Raw genomic sequence first — 16,362 nt, forward strand, 5'->3', positions numbered from 1 at the left:
ACTTCGAAAATTAAAGATTATTTTACTGAAATGATTTATTAAAAATTTATAGCATTGTCATGCTTTCTTTTTTTACAAGTTAAGAAGAGGAAAAAAAAAACCAAGTTAATAATTATTTATTTCGTTAAAACTTAAATGAGAACGTGTTTACATTTTATTTTAGAAAATGTGTTTTTATAGCACTTTTTATAATTGACTGGATATGAATATCTTCTTAAGACATTTTAATCGGTATTTGACATCTGTCTTTTATTAATTTATGTCACGACTTTTGTTCGGTTTTCTGATATAGCCTTGTAAAATTTTTATTTATATAATTATTTACGTAAACTATTTTCATATCTTTAAAAGAAATCATAAATATATCCTAAATTATATTCTTCGTTAGCATCTTTTTATGTTTAAATCCTAGAATCCAGTCGTGTGTTCTTGAATGATTCGTAAGATAATGTTGTTTGGATGTCAACTTGCATTTAAAAAATAAGCCATTTAAGCAAATTTAAATTTTTTTGTGTCTTGATCAAATGGATCAAAGTTGCGCCTCGATGGTAATGAGGTTATGCTCGCAAAACAATATTTTGAAGCGTTTATTATCTTACTTTAATCACGCATTTGTAGTCATGCTTCCAAAAATATATATAAATAATTTAAAATACAACATCTCAAAGCATTAATTGATAGTGCGAATGAAAAAAATAAAACATTAATTTTATTTGAGAATGTGAAAGTATATTATTTCAAATGCAAAGAGCTCTCCTCATAAAGTGTGTGTATACCAATTTTTTTTACTCTTAGGAATTACCTCTAAAATAATTTTAAAAAAATTAAAAAATAAAATTATTTTACAAAAAAATAGAAAATTTAAAAAAAAAATTACTTTCCAAAAATAGCAACTTGTACTACACAGACTTATATCCCAATATCAAAAATCAGTTTTGAGTATAAAAAAAGAAAAACTCAGAATCTTTAGTGTTTTGCAAAAAATTTAAATGTACCAAATATAAAACCTCAAGTAATGGAGGGAACAGTGGGGGGTTCTTTTTTCTAGAGGAAGAAAGCAAAAAAAATTTAAAAAAAAAAATCAAGTTTTTAAACATTTTAGAGGACAGACAATAATTCTTTCTAAGAAATTTGAAGAGGAGAGCTATCAGAGGAAGAAAAAAAAATTAGAAACAATAACTTTATTTAGAAATTATTTCTTTGAGAAATCTGAAGAAAAAAAAAGGATTTCTTCATAACAAAACCAGCAAGGGAGGAGAAGATTTTTCAGAAAAAAATATCAAAAATGAGAAACAAGTGTTTTTAGAAAGAAAAAATATTAAAAAAGAAAAAAAAAACAGTGCTATTTGATCACAACAAGAGCTTTTGTTAGTTTTAATCACTATTTATACCTCACCAAGGTAAGTTTTACTTCAAATATTTCTTTACTCTCATAATGATTATTTAATGTACTTATAATGTAAAATGTATGAATGAAGAAGTTATGTGTTAAAGAGATACGAAATAACCAAGTGATAAAAAAAAAAAACATGACTCTCGGATTCAGTTACATTTATTTTATTTGTATTTTTTATTCTATTTTTATTAAGTAACAGTACATTATTTTTTTACTGTCGTGAAATGAAAGGTACTTTCATCCTATTGTCATAGGCAGAGCTTTCATCCTATGGATAGGAATTAAATTCAGATCGTGAAATGAAAGGTACTTTCATCCTATTGCCATAGGCAAAGCTTTCATCCTATGGATAGGAATTAAATTCAGACCGTGAAATGAAAGGTACTTTCATCCTATTGTCATAGGCAGAGCTTTCATCCTATGGATAGGAATTAAATTCAGATCGTGAAATGAAAGGTACTTTCATCCTATTGTCATAGGCAAAGCTTTCATCCTATTGATAGGAATTAAATTCAGACCGTGAAATGAAAGGTACTTTCATCCTATTGTCATAGACAAAGCTTTCATCATATGGATAGGAATTAAATTCAGATTTTGACTATTGCTGTATATTGTTTCGTGCTTTTTTTTTTCTTTTATTGGATATAATACACTGATTGCTACTCTTGTAACATTTTGCTTTTGGATTGGATTTGATCTAAGTTACTTTATCTGACAGATTTGTGATCTCTTTTTTTTTTTCAATTATACGTTCTCTTTTTTTTTTTAGGGTATCCTGATTTAATTTAATAAAAAAGGATTTTACCTCTTTTTTTTTAATTTAGTTGTTTTAATTTTATTCATCGATTAAATAATAATAATCATAATAACAATAATAATAATAATAATATATGATTAAGTTTGATTTATGTAATCTATAAATTTTCATAATATATTTAGTCTCACCTTTTATTTAATTTCATAATTTGTGTTCTATATTTTTTATGATTTTTGTTACATCATTATTTCATTGTATTAAATAATTTTATATGTTGGTATTATTTTATTTTATATTCATATTCTACATTTTATTTTATTTTTAATTACTATTTTATTAATCAATCAATTTAAATTATAATTATTTTATGAATACAACAATTTATGATGCTAATGTGTAGCAATTCTATTTTTATGTGTTATAAATTGTTAAAATCTATGTGTACCAACTTTACCTCAAGTTTTATATACCATTAATGTATTAAAATAATTTTGTTCGATTTATAAAAGTAATCAATTATTATTATTTTTATCCATTATCTATAATATTTTTCATCTAATTAATGTGGCGATTTATAGTATTATTATGTAGCGTCTCTATCTTTATACACTTTAAATTGTTAAGACTTTTACCAACGTTACCTTAAGTCTTACGCAATATAAATTTATCAAATAGAGTTGTAATCCTTTTATTAAGTAACTATTTTCTTTAATCAAATTAAAATATATTTATTCCTTTCATTAAATGAAATTAATTTCATATTTTAAATTTTTTTAAGTCACACTTCTACCTTTAATTACATAATTTTATTTCTTCGTTCTTATTATACAACATCAATGTGTAATTTACATTATCTTTGGTGGTCTAATAAATTACAAGAGATTTATATATAACTTATGATATATTAATTTTTCTTTCGACATTAATAATAATTCAAATTCAAATACTTTGTTTATGAACAAAATATTTTTAAAGATTTGCAATATAGTTATGTGATCTTTCTTAATCTTTTGTATTATTTTTCGTAGATACATGTATAACCGCATTATCTTATATTCTAAACATTATCATTTTATAAAAATAATTTTAATTTCAAAATAAAATTTCTCTTACTAAATTTAATTTTAATCAACTAACTTCATAATTTTTATATAGAACTACGTGACTTTGAGTTTTTCATTGCACGTGTGGGGATATGTAAGAGCGAGAACCAGACTTATAAAGTCAAAATAATTTTCAAAATAATTTTTTTCTTTTTTTTTTTAAGATACTAAGTTAATATTTCAATAAATAATTTTTTTCTAAAATAAAATTAATTAATGTTTAGGGGTTAAATAAATATTTTTTAATATTAAAATAAATTTACACAATTAATTTTAAATAACAATTTTTAAACGGACTTTAAAGAATGTTAATACCTTTTTTTACATGTAAACGACTCTCGAACTCATTTTTAGTTTCAAAGATCATATTATTTTAAGATTTTCTCAAACTTTAAATCTTCTTAGGACAACCCTTCAACTCGGAGCCCCTTTACCACCTTTCCAAGCATTCCTTATAACGAGGTTTTTTTTTTTTAAAAAAAAAAACAAGTCTCTCCATGTATTAAGTTGTTGCATAATCTAATCCAAAGCCTATAAAAGACGTGGTATATTCACTTTGATGAAGGTTACGAACAACATAATAATAATAATAATAAATTAAAGAACTAAAGGTATAATTATGTGAAAAAAAAAACATTTTCCCAATAATACAAAAATCAATAACATATTTAAACACATGTTAATAAAATTTTAAAAAATAAATATAATTTATCCTGATATATGAGTGCGTTTAACAAGACATTTTAACTATGTTTAGTAGAATAGCTAAATATAATTGTCGGTAGTTTTTTAATACTTCTAACCAGCATTTTTTAAAATACTACCTTTTAATTACTAGGGGAAATGATTTTTATTCGTGTCTTTATAAATTTGTTAATAAAAAATATTAACAACATACTTTTAATTATTAAAAAACACAAAAAAAAATATGTGATTCCCACGTTTAATAAATGATTCATTATCTACTTTTTCATGCTAGTGTAGTATACTCTATTTTTTAAAAAATAATTAATTTTATATATATAATATAATAAAATAAAAAAATTCAAGTTCAAAAATTAAAGATTATTTCACTAGATTAATTTTTTAAATCTTAAAACACTGACATATTTATGTTCACTGAAGAGTTAAAAAGAGAAAAAATGTACCACCTTAATAATTATTTTACTTTGTTAAGAAATTAGTTTAACAACAATAAATAATTTTAAAATATGTAATATATTCTTCGGCTCAATGTATATTATAAAAGTTTATTTGCAACTTTCAATTCTCAGATTGATTTAATCAATTGACAAACTATTTTATCAATTATCAATTTTATTGACTTTCAGTTGAAATTAAAGGTATTATTATAAATTTACTGCTTCCGAAGAAAACGGTAAATTTAGAATTATTCCATGAGACATCTAAAGCAGACTTCAAAATAAAGTATGTTCAGACTAATAAATATAATTTGGTAATATTATTATAATTTTGTTTAAATTTGTTTGTTTGAACATTTTGAAATGTAAAATTACTTTTTTATTCAAATAAAAAATTACATGTTTTTTTTACAACAAGAGAAAATTATTTTATAATAATGAGACAACACACATCAACAGACGAAAGAATAATATATTTGGTTGCGAAGAAAATGAAGAAACAATAGGGCATTTGTTTGAACAAAAGGGTTTTAACGTGATTGAAATGTATACGAGCTATCTTAGTTGAAAAATGAGTTGAAACTTCATTATTTCTACTTTGAAGGTTATGACTATTATATATTTTAAGTATGTATTTTGACTTAAAAAATTGAAATCACATAACCATAAGACTCTTCTAATTTTTTAGGGTTTTTTACCTGAATAAAATAATAAAAAAAAAGATATTCATGTTCTGTAACTCTCAAATATCTATAAAAGAAAATATTAGTTAATTATTATCATAAAATCAAAATAATAAATATAGTTAAACTATTTTACTTCTTTATTAAAATTAAACTTTTTAAATGAACATTTATTTTTTAAGTTTACACATTGTTTTGGTCTAGAAATATTAATAGAAGCTAAAATATACAAATACATGACAATAATTAAGTTTTATATCAACCACATAATAATTATATTGTATTAACATAGTTAAATGATATAAAATAGTAAATAATTTTTTTATTAAAAATATAAAAAAAATTATTTTTATGGTTTACTTGAAAGGCAAATATATTTTTATGTTAATCTTATAAAATAAATTTAATTAGATAGATTTTTATATATGTAAATATGCATTTTTTTATTTGAATAAAATAAATATTTATATTAAAAAAATTTGGCTTTTATTTTGTATCAAAAAATTTTGAAAACAGGGAATTATAAATTGAAAGATAATATTATTCAAATTTCAAATAGAAAATTTGCCAATTCAAAAAAATAAAATAATTATATCTATAAAAAAACTCTAAACTAAGTAAAAAATATAAGACGTAAAATTATACAGAATAAATAGTAAAATTTGTATCTTGACTAAAATTTTACAAAAGCATCCACAAAAACTTTTTAAAAACTAAAAGTGGATTATATTCTTATTTTTTTAAAATCTTTAATTGTTCCATTGTAAGTAAAAGATTATTCAAATAAGAGTATATGAAATTAGAATAAATAAATTTAAAAATACCAATAATAATTATAATAAAATTTTAGGCTTATTTGTTAAAAACTTATCTTTATATGAAAGTTTTTGTGCTTAATCTTTAAATTCTATAAAAAGTTATAGGTTAAATATTTTTCTGTACGTTACACTCATAAAAAACACAACTCTCGATAAGATAAGTTAGGTTTTTGATAGTAACTGTACATGATTCTCAAGTTTATGAGTTGATTGTTTTAGACATATTAAAGATTATGTGTGAAATTTTACTTATAATTTTTAAGTGCTTTAATTTAGAAAGTTAATTTATTAAAATATACTTAATACTTATGATCTTTAAATATTTATTTTCTATTTATGTTTAAGCTTTATTCGAAAGATATGTATCAAACTTTTATATTTTTATACTATTTATTTATGTAAAATTATATAAGTATTTTTTTCTTAGGCAAGCGCGAGTAATAAGGGCGAGTATGGATATGTGGGTACCTAGAGGGTACGGGTATGGAAATTAAATTTATTATTCTTGTGGTTATAGTGCTGGATACGAATATTTTTCTAAAATGCGGGTATGGAGATGGATACTATAGCCCATACTCTACCCATTATTATCTCTATTTTAGGTTAATGTAACATAATTAATAATATATATATATATATATATATATATATATATATACATGTGGGTATGGGACGGGGTATATACTTAATTAACCTGCACCTATCTCTATTAAAATTTATGAATATTTACTTATACCTATACTTATATCTATTTAGCAGTTAAATATTCTATCTGTGAGAGTACATTTTTCTATTGTCTTCTAAGTGTGACAGTGAAGAAAAAAAAATAACAATAATGAATATGTATTTATTTTTATATTATTTTTTTATATAAATTTTTTTTTAACTAAAAAAAATCACAATCATAAATGATAAGTAAGTACGTGTTAAATTTGGATGTCCTAATGGCAAGTGGGGCCATTTTAAAAATGAAATCTGCCAAACTGGCAACTTGCATGTGAAGGCTAAAATATCCTCTGGTCTTTAAATAGATATGGACCGAAGGTTGGCAATCTGCAATCAATTTGTGAAGACTCTTCCACCGTATCAAGCAAACACCTAAACATGGCTTATGCAGAAGCAACAGCAGCACAAATTTTGCTTCTTTTAACATTCACATACCTTGTATACACACTCTTCCTTCGTCCAAAACAACCAAATGTAGATAAAAAGAAGCCACCAGGTCCTCCAACGCTGCCAATTATAGGGAACCTCCACATGTTGGGTACCCTTCCACATCGCACCCTTCAGTCCCTAGCCCAAAAGTACGGCCCTATCATGTCCTTGCAACTGGGCCTAGTCCCAACCGTAGTGGTTTCATCTTCCCAAACTGCCGAACTTTTCCTGAAGACACACGACGTCGTTTTCGCGAGCAGGCCAAAACTTCAAGCTTCCGAGATCTTATCGTACGGTTCAAAGGGCATGGCGTTTTCTGAGTATGGCCCGTACTGGCGAAATATGAGGAAAATGTGTACTTTGCAGCTTCTTAGTGCGTCGAAGGTTGAACTCTTTGCTCCAATTAGGAAGGAGGAGCTATGTGCAGTGGTGAAGTCGTTGGAAAAAGCTGCAGTGGTGGGTGAGGTTGTGAACATAAGCGAGGTTGTGGAGAATCTTATAGAGGATATGATTTATAAGATGATACTGGGTCGCAGTAAGTATGATCATTTTGATTTGAAGAGTTTGGTTCAACAGGGAGTGGCAATGGTTGGGGCTTTTAATCTAGCGGATTATGTGCCTTGGTTACGTGCGTTTGATTTTCAGGTACCAAACTACATTTTTCTTTTACCGTTTTTTCTTCATTAGTCAATTTTCATTTACTTTCATTGTCTACTGGAAAAGAAAAAGATTACTGATTAATTATTGTTATTGCCGACAAGATATGCCAAACACCACAGTTTTTTATGGGTGTTCGGATGCGGATCCCGATCCCGATCGTTAACGCGAGATTGGACTTCAGTTTTGTTTTTGGTTAAGCAAATTTAGCTTTGCCTAAGTTAAAACAAAATGAAAACAAAACGATAGAGTTTTTTATTTAATTATTGTAAAATTAAAAACAAATTCTTAATTTATTATTTTTTTAAAATTATTTTTCTGTCTAGCGTCTATCAGTCCAATTCATTGTTTTTTATATTTACATATAAATTATTATTAATTTTTCATTAAAAATGTCCAAATTATTAATATAATTACAATAAAAAATTTTGTTAATTTTTTTAAATTTTTTAAATTACGCGCTTGCAATTTTTTTTTATTTAAAGAATACGTGTAATAGATTTTTTTCAGGCCACAGAAAATAAATTTTAATTTTTTGAAAAGGATTATATATATATATATATATATTGTTATTAATTTAATAATTTTTATAAGGATTAAAGTTATTAATTTTTATTACACTATTTTAAAAAAATATATAAAATTTTATTATATATTTATTAATATTTAATACACTCTCAACACAATTATAAAATTTTACTAATTAGGATTTGACTTTATTGCACTTTTAGTTCTTATATCTTAACATACACGTGATTTTATTTTTTCTAGTTTTAATTCCTTATCACATAATTTTTAATTTTTTAAATGCTTAGATTTAATTTTATATCGTAAAATTTTATTTAATAATTAATAAGAATATAATGGAAGTATAATATTTTACTAATTATACAAATAAATAAATTATATAAATATTTAAATAAAAATATAAAATATAATAAAAGTCTTAATTTTAGGGTAGGGGACTTAATTTAAGTATTTAAAAAACTAAATAATACTAGACATGGAAAAAAATTGAAAACTATTAAAAACCATGTAAAAATTATTTAAAAATCACATTGAGAGTATATTAATAAATTTTAATTGAAAAACATTTAAATTTCTTAAACGGTGTTCTTAATGTTAGGGTTTTTGAATTTGAATGGATAGTTTAGTATTCTTAATGTTAGTATTTTCTCTATATATAGAATATATAATTATTGAGTTAAAATCTAATTAATAAGTGTTCTAAAAGTAATTTAGGACTTCATATGTGTGAAAATTAAGGTTAGTGTTGTTATATATGATCCTATTCTTTTCCCACTTTTACCCCTATGCTGCATACTCTTTTCATCAAGAACTTAATTAAATCAAAGAACCAGAAAAGAAGGGTTTTGGCACTAACATATATATTTGCAAATTAACAAAATGAGATTTAAAAAAAATCTTAAAAATTACACAAATTATTACAATTATGAGTGTTCTAAATCATATTAAATTCTCACACTTAAGGCACCGGATATATTTGCCAATTGCCATTTAATAATTCTTTAACAAATGCTTTTAAACATCCTTAATTTGTTACTTTTTCATTTGTGTTCTCAATTAGCCCATACTTTCGTATTTCCTTTGTGTCATGTGAAGATACTCACCAATTAATGTTATTAATTTAACACTTTCTCTGGGGCTTGACGTTACTAATTTAACTCTCCACGTGTGTTTTCCATTTTCATATTCTTTGGCAGTTCCAAAACTGTGTTCTATGCAAATGCTCTATGACTAATCAACGTTATAATTTATCTCTTTTTTTTTTTTCTTCCAGGGATTAACGCGGGACTGCAAAAAAACAAGTAAAGGACTAGATGAGGTGTTGGAGCAAATACTAAAAGAGCATGAACAAGCAATTGATGTAGGCAAAAGGCACCGTAAAGACTTCGTAGACATATTGCTCTCAATGATGGACCAAACCATGGTTCCCCACAATGAACAAAACCATGTCATTGATAGAACTAACATTAAGGCTGTTTTACTAGATATGATTGTGGGGGCAATTGAAACATCAGCCACAGTGATTGAATGGGCTTTATCGGAACTGTTGAGGCATCCAAGGGTGATGAAAGTCCTTCAAGATGACATAGAGAGGGAAGTAGGAATTAAGAGAATGGTAGAAGAGTGTGATTTGATGAAGTTGGGTTACTTGAATATGGTGGTGGATGAGACCTTAAGATTGTACCCTGTTGCACCTTTGCTTGTCCCTAGGGAATCAAGAGAGAATATTACAATAAATGGTTACTATATAAAGAAAAAATCACGTGTCATAATAAATGCATGGGCAATTGGGAGGGATCCTAATGTTTGGTCAAATAATGCTGAAACATTTTATCCAGAGAGATTCATCAATACGAAAATGAATCATCAAGGAGACTTTAGATCTATACCATTTGGTTCCGGTCGTAGAGGTTGCCCTGGGATTCAATTGGGTTTGGTTATAGTTAGGTTGGTTTTAGCTCAATTGGTGCATTGCTTTAATTGGGAACTTCCACCTAATGTTAGTCCTGCCAACTTGAATATGCAGGAGAAATTTGGGCTCTCTATGCCAAGAGCTGAGCAGTTGCTGGCAATACCAACTTATCGTTTAGCTACTAAAAATGAATAGCTAGGTCCAATGAAGGAAAAATTATGTTTGTACTTAGTGTTAACGAAACATTGCTAGTCATGTATATGGAATAAGGTTTAATTTTCTTCATATATTTTAGTTGACAATTCTATATATCTCAAGAGGCCCTTTAAAGCAAGAGAGAAATAATTTTAATAAAAATATTTCTTCTTGTACATTCAAAGTGAGATATCTTGAGTTTCACTGCGATTTAGAGAAGTATTTCTTTTACAGGAATCCACATTTACAGATTTTTACACCATATTATCCACCTTTTTATTATTTCTCACCACTTTTTCATTCTTATTTTTTATTACCTACATTCCAGTTCTATTTTGTTGTAACTAATAATTTTTTTAATTCATCGATTACAAAGCATTTAGTTTAAGAAAATAAAAGAGAAAGGAAGAGCGGAGAGCAACTTTTATAAAATTTTCAGGTTTGGATGAGCATGTTATAGAGAAGGAAGGAGACTAAAATTCGTCCTCACTCAATTTTAACTTCCCTCAAAAAATTTTAAAAAATTTAAAAGGAATTTTTTTAAACCAATTAAACAAATCATTCTTAATTTTGACAACTTTATTTGACTATCTTAAGTAGATATAATAAATTAATTCCCTTTATTAATAAGAATACTTACTTATTATGACAATTAAAAATAATAAATATGAACCATTAAATCAAAATTAAGTTATTAAGATAAAAAGATAAATACATATAATTATTTTAAGGATCGCATGATTGTGTAATTTAAATTTATAATTCTCAAAATTTAAAATAAAAAATGTTTCTTATTGTATAAATGTTCCATTAACATTTATTAGCATGCTGTATAAATATTTTTATCATAAAACTACCTTGTTAGTCGTTAAATTTTGAGATAATACATCTGAAGTGATATATGAAAATCGTGAAATCTGATGAAGTCATTACTCAAACAAAATACAAACAATTTTCCCAAATATGAAAAACAGCCATAAAAAAAATTGGACATATAAAAAAAATCACGTCTCAAACATCCAAGGAAACATTAGTTCTCAAGCCTAGTGAAGGTAAAAGCTCCAAGGCAGCCACATCAAATATTTTGAGAAAAAAGCCTTAAAGAAATCATCACTGACAACAACCATGGAAAATCTCGAAGAGAATATGGGAAAAAGATAGAAGAAACAAAAAACAAAATATTGCATCACAAAATAAATAATGCTGATTCACTAGTTAGGTATAAGAAAATGACAATCCACCCTTTTGCATATGAAGTTTAAGATAAAACAAAAAATATTTCATCCTATAATGGTCAGCAAAATATTAAAAGATAGAGCTTACAAGGGTGAACTGGAAGGATGCATTGAATGGCATCCAAACGCATTGCTATGGGGCAGACATAACATCCCAGAAGATTCAAAAGGCAGAGCTCTAATCAAACAAACCAACGGAGCAAGCCAAAGTTCAATAAAAAACCAAAATATTTTCTGCTCCACCAATAGAAGAAACAACTGATATAATAAGCAACTAAACGCTACACACATAATTAGCATATGAAAGCAGTTCAAAAAATTCAATTCAGAAAATTTGAACGGTTATCAGATAGGAGCATATGAATGTTTTGTATTTAGTTGTCTTAGGTAAATTCAGTAACTCTATGATAAGAAATATTTAATTATATGTAATTATACAGATGAAAACAAATGTAACTAAATACAAACATTCATACTTATAAATAATTAAAAAAATCTTTGGAGTCAAAATACTTTAACGAAAGCATAACTCTCTGATGAGAAAAAAAAAACTCAAAATAAAGGACTTAAAATTTTAATGTACAAAGACAGAAAAAGATAGGTCAAATGGTAAGTATCAAGTATGAATTTACTAAAAAAAGTGCAACATTTTATATAGAATAGAATCTAAAAAAATGTGATCCAAACTTAAAAAAAACATATAATTTAATTTTTTAAAAAGATATAATCTAAGGTTGACGTCGAAAGTTTTGAGAACTCTTATGTCAAATTCATATTTTAAAATTTACTTAAAACAAGGGCTAGCAAAATGATGAAGTTTCCAGTTTTCTAACATGTACTATCGTAGCATGTATGCTGGATCTCTGACTTTTTTAAGCAAGTTTAATATTCTTTACTAAACTTGGTGATTTTTACTTTCCGTATGCATTGTTCTGACTAGGCAAAAGTGCATTCATAATTTAAATAAAAATGACTGAACCAATTTTAAGTTGACCGAGGATAGATAAATTTAACATTTAATCTAAAGGAAAATTATGCTAATCATTTGATACTATAGGAGATTTCTGTAAATGTATAGAAGTGGGTTATTCGCTCTAGATCTAGAGATTGTTCTCGAGTCTTCATAAACATTTCAACTCACCGATCTTCAAATACCAAAATGGTGGCATTACAACCTATCAAAAAAGGAGGGGTTGCAAAGTGATTCAGAATTAGTAATGCTGATTCTCATTTAGAAGCTCTGCCTCTGCAAGATAATGCTTGAAATGAGCAAGTCCATATTTCAATCCTTGAATTTTAAGCAGTTAAACAACCTGGCCCAAAACCCAGACGATGTTACTGGTGCTTGTTGCTCAAGTGGGTCTGCAAAGTTTGCCTTTTCACCTAGTTCTTCAAATGAATCCACTAGGTTTTGAAGCCTTGCAACAAACTCAATCAGAAGTGATGTAAATGTTGTCAGAGATAGTGCACTAGCACTTTCATAAGTTTTTGATTCTGGATCCTCTTTTGTCACTGCACTTGATTTATAGTAAATATGAGCAGGCCAAGATATCTGTTTCCTAAACATGTTTTCAGAGTCAGGCACAGCAGGCTTATCACCTAAAGTTAAATTCCCATCCCAACCTTTTGGAACTTCAACTGTTCTGAGATCAAGTACTGCTTCACTGAGAGACTTGTACTCAAGAAATTTTCTTTCTTCATCCATGTTAAAGAGGCCTTGTTGAGGCTCACTATCTTCTCTCGGCCGGTTTCCAATTTCCCAGCTCTCTGAATTCACAAGAAGGTACGATTTTTTATCAATTTTCTGTTGCAATTCTTCTGCTGCTTCGTGCACTTCATACAACAAGTCTCCCCGGCCTAGCTTCTCCATCTTTTTAACTTTGTTTCCAAGTTCACGCAACACTCTTGCCCCTTCGGAACCTACCCTCTGAAGCTCACTACAGAAAACTTGTCTCTTCTCCGCTGGGGCCTATGTATCAAAATAAAAGTTTAGTGCTCAATATGTACGAATTATAACTAAGAAATAAAAACCGCCCACTGGGTGACATGCAAAAATATCTGACAATGAAAAACAGAAGACTAATCAATACTCATCATAATGAAAAACAGAAGTAAAGTTTCAGGGGTTTTCTTCTAAGTGCTAATATCCATTGCAGAAAAGTTCACTGATTAGAAGTACCTGTATTTCAGAAAGTATGCATCCATGCATAGCCATGACCATAAATGCACAATGCCTTAGGGCCCCACTTAACTTCACATAATTCTTCCAGGGATATTTAAGCATTTTGTAATGTCCATGTGGGGGTTCCCAAACAGCAAATCCCATCTTCAATCACTAGCACGTGACAATGAGTCAAAATGACGATAAATATATATTCATGAAACAGACAGAAAAGTAAAGTAGACAGTACCAATGAATCCTCTTTACTTGTAGATTCAACCACCGATCTATAGCCATTGTAAACTGGGTCATCAGCAGCTTGGTAAGTAAGAATTTTAGATGGGACCTTCTTATATTCAACACAATTTAGGTAGTGATTTACAACACCTGGAAAAAAGAAGCTCAACAAAATTAATCAACCAAGGAAACAAGTTTGAGAAGCTGTAACCTATATGGTAACTGCATATTAAATGTGATCATGAAGAAAATGTTGTACAATACCTTCCAAAGATGTTGCAACACCCATGAAATTCTTTGTCACAAGGTCATGCAGATCCTCACCAGCCCAGATTGGGTATATGCAGATATTTACTCCCAAAGATACAGCAGCACCAATTGCAATGAGAAAAAATCTATTTATAGCTGTAACCACAAAGTCCCCTGTTCGATATCCAGATACCATAACGAAGCAATACGTGATCAAGAACACACGGAACCCATACTCATAAGACTTCAAAGTTGGGTATAGTTTTGCATAAGTGGCACAAAATCCTATCAATCACAGAGTTTGTCAGAAAACCACACGTCAGAAACACAAGTGTGAATATAATAAATTAAATTTGGTTTTGTATGGTTGAATGTTACATTTTTCATTTTCTTAACTATAGCCTTAAGGGCACTAGTTAATAAAACTGTAATAAAATTTCATAAACGAGTATAGAAGTGATTGTGAAACCAGACCTACAATGAAGATGCTGATGATAATTACTAGTTCCTCCCATTCTCCAGCCAATGCTGATAACTCTGCCATCCCAAGAGCAAGTCCTCCAGCCGATAATGTCCCCAATCCTCTGTTAAACCCCCTGTTCAGAGTTGCTCCTGCAGTTAGTGCATTGTGTTTGATTATAATTTCACATAAATTTAAGTGATAAATAGAATAGGATTTTATGATGAAGGGACGAAAGCTGGATTCCCCACAAGAAAATGATTTATGATGAAGCGATGGATAATGGATATATGATGAAAGTAACCAGGCTATTGAATCTAAGCACAAAGTAAGAGAATTAAAACGTCAACAATGGCCCCCTTGATCAAAATCTTTAATTAGTTGTTTCTCAGTGTCCCTATAACCATGCCTGCATTAAACTATCGTACTTATTATTATTCATTAAAATAAAGCTGCACAACACTATTCATTCCATATAAATACAGGAGGATCAATTTCACCTATAACAATTCCACCATTAAAAAATTATTTATTTATATATAATTGCATAAATGTATATGTTTGATTGCATGAACCATTGTTCCTGCAGTTTATTAAAACTGCAGACGATCCTATTCAATCAAACACGACAGGAGCAAAAATCAATTTCCTTTAGATTCTGATTACTTCGGATGGTCTTTTAGCACTAACCCACCCATCATGCATATGGGGAGAGAAAAATTTGAAATGAAGCGAATCTCAATCATCCGACTAAATAATTCAAAAGCTTGAGCTCTTATCTAAAAGACTCATAACAAAACAGTCATATATTAAATTTCTAAAACGATCCTTTTCTTACAAATCCTAATCATGATTTCATCCATTATTTAAAAATCTTAGGGGTCAATTAGACAATGACTCAATATAATTCTATATTGCATCTACCTCTAATTAAAACAAAAGGAGTGAGTGAATGTTGAATACAAGTGCCCCGCCAATTCCGAACATCTCCGAAAGAAAAGAAAAATAAATAAATAAAAACAAATTGGTTGCTGCTAGAAAATACTAGCAGAGAAAAGAGTAAATATATATTATATAAAAATAAAAAAAAACCTTTATTATATATGCTAATAGCACTTACCTATACTGAATTCAAAGACAACGACGACAGTTAGAATAGCCCAAACGGAGTAACGACTCATATCCCCTAAGGGTTCTTTGAGGAAAATCAAAAGCGAAATAAGGGTCAAAGCAAGACCCATTTTAGCGGCGAAGATAATCTTCCTAGGATCAGAGCGACCCATTTCCCAAGCCTTGGCAACAACACGCTGCACCGTCTTGAACGACTTGACGATCCATGATTGCTCCTCCTCATCCTGCATGGGAAGCCCAATCTGGGAATAACCAGCACCCTTCATAGAGAGAAGCTTCTCCTTCTTCTCCGCAAAACCGTGACGAAAGGAGCCCGATTTCACCAACTTGGGAACCATTTGGATGCTTGGATTTGAACTATGCAAGGTAATTGATACTATCAATGCTAACAGTTGGAGTTGACGGTTAAGTTAACATGTGAAGAGTGTTGAGAATGCATTATTTGCGTCCGCACAAAAAGCTTTTGCTATGCTATCTTCATCTTATCATGGGTTTGTGTTGACACTCCTCAAGGTACTTTTCTTTTAAAACATTTTAATTATT

The 16,362-nt window shown here is 28.1% G+C and overlaps 2 protein-coding genes across 3 annotated transcripts; one reads left to right on the forward strand and one right to left on the reverse strand.

The window, feature by feature from the left end:
- The first annotated feature begins 6,938 nt into the window (after positions 1-6,938).
- Positions 6,939-10,606, forward strand: LOC113853606 (cytochrome P450 CYP736A12-like). Its single transcript, XM_027484058.1, has 2 exons — positions 6,939-7,699; positions 9,513-10,606. Exons 1-2 carry the CDS (start codon positions 7,004-7,006, stop codon positions 10,344-10,346), a joined length of 1,530 nt encoding a protein of 509 aa, XP_027339859.1. The 5' UTR covers positions 6,939-7,003; the 3' UTR covers positions 10,347-10,606.
- A 1,913-nt stretch (positions 10,607-12,519) lies between these two features.
- On the reverse strand, positions 12,520-16,362 carry LOC113853605 (aluminum-activated malate transporter 9-like). Of its 2 annotated transcripts, none has more exons than XM_027484056.1 (6): positions 15,809-16,362; positions 14,703-14,840; positions 14,244-14,513; positions 13,993-14,129; positions 13,761-13,907; positions 12,520-13,550 (listed from the first exon to the last, which is right to left on the reverse strand). In XM_027484056.1, exons 1-6 carry the CDS (start codon positions 16,155-16,157, stop codon positions 12,864-12,866), a joined length of 1,728 nt encoding a protein of 575 aa, XP_027339857.1. In that variant the 5' UTR covers positions 16,158-16,362; the 3' UTR covers positions 12,520-12,863. The 2 variants fall into 2 exon arrangements, with proteins under 2 accessions (XP_027339857.1, XP_027339858.1); XM_027484057.1 differs by having other exon boundaries at positions 12,558-13,550; positions 14,703-14,837; positions 15,809-16,316.

The sequence above is a fragment of the Abrus precatorius genome, unplaced genomic scaffold (assembly GCF_003935025.1).
Source record: "Abrus precatorius isolate BTA unplaced genomic scaffold, Abrus_2018 Scaffold11, whole genome shotgun sequence".
Lineage (NCBI taxonomy): Eukaryota > Viridiplantae > Streptophyta > Magnoliopsida > Fabales > Fabaceae > Abrus > Abrus precatorius.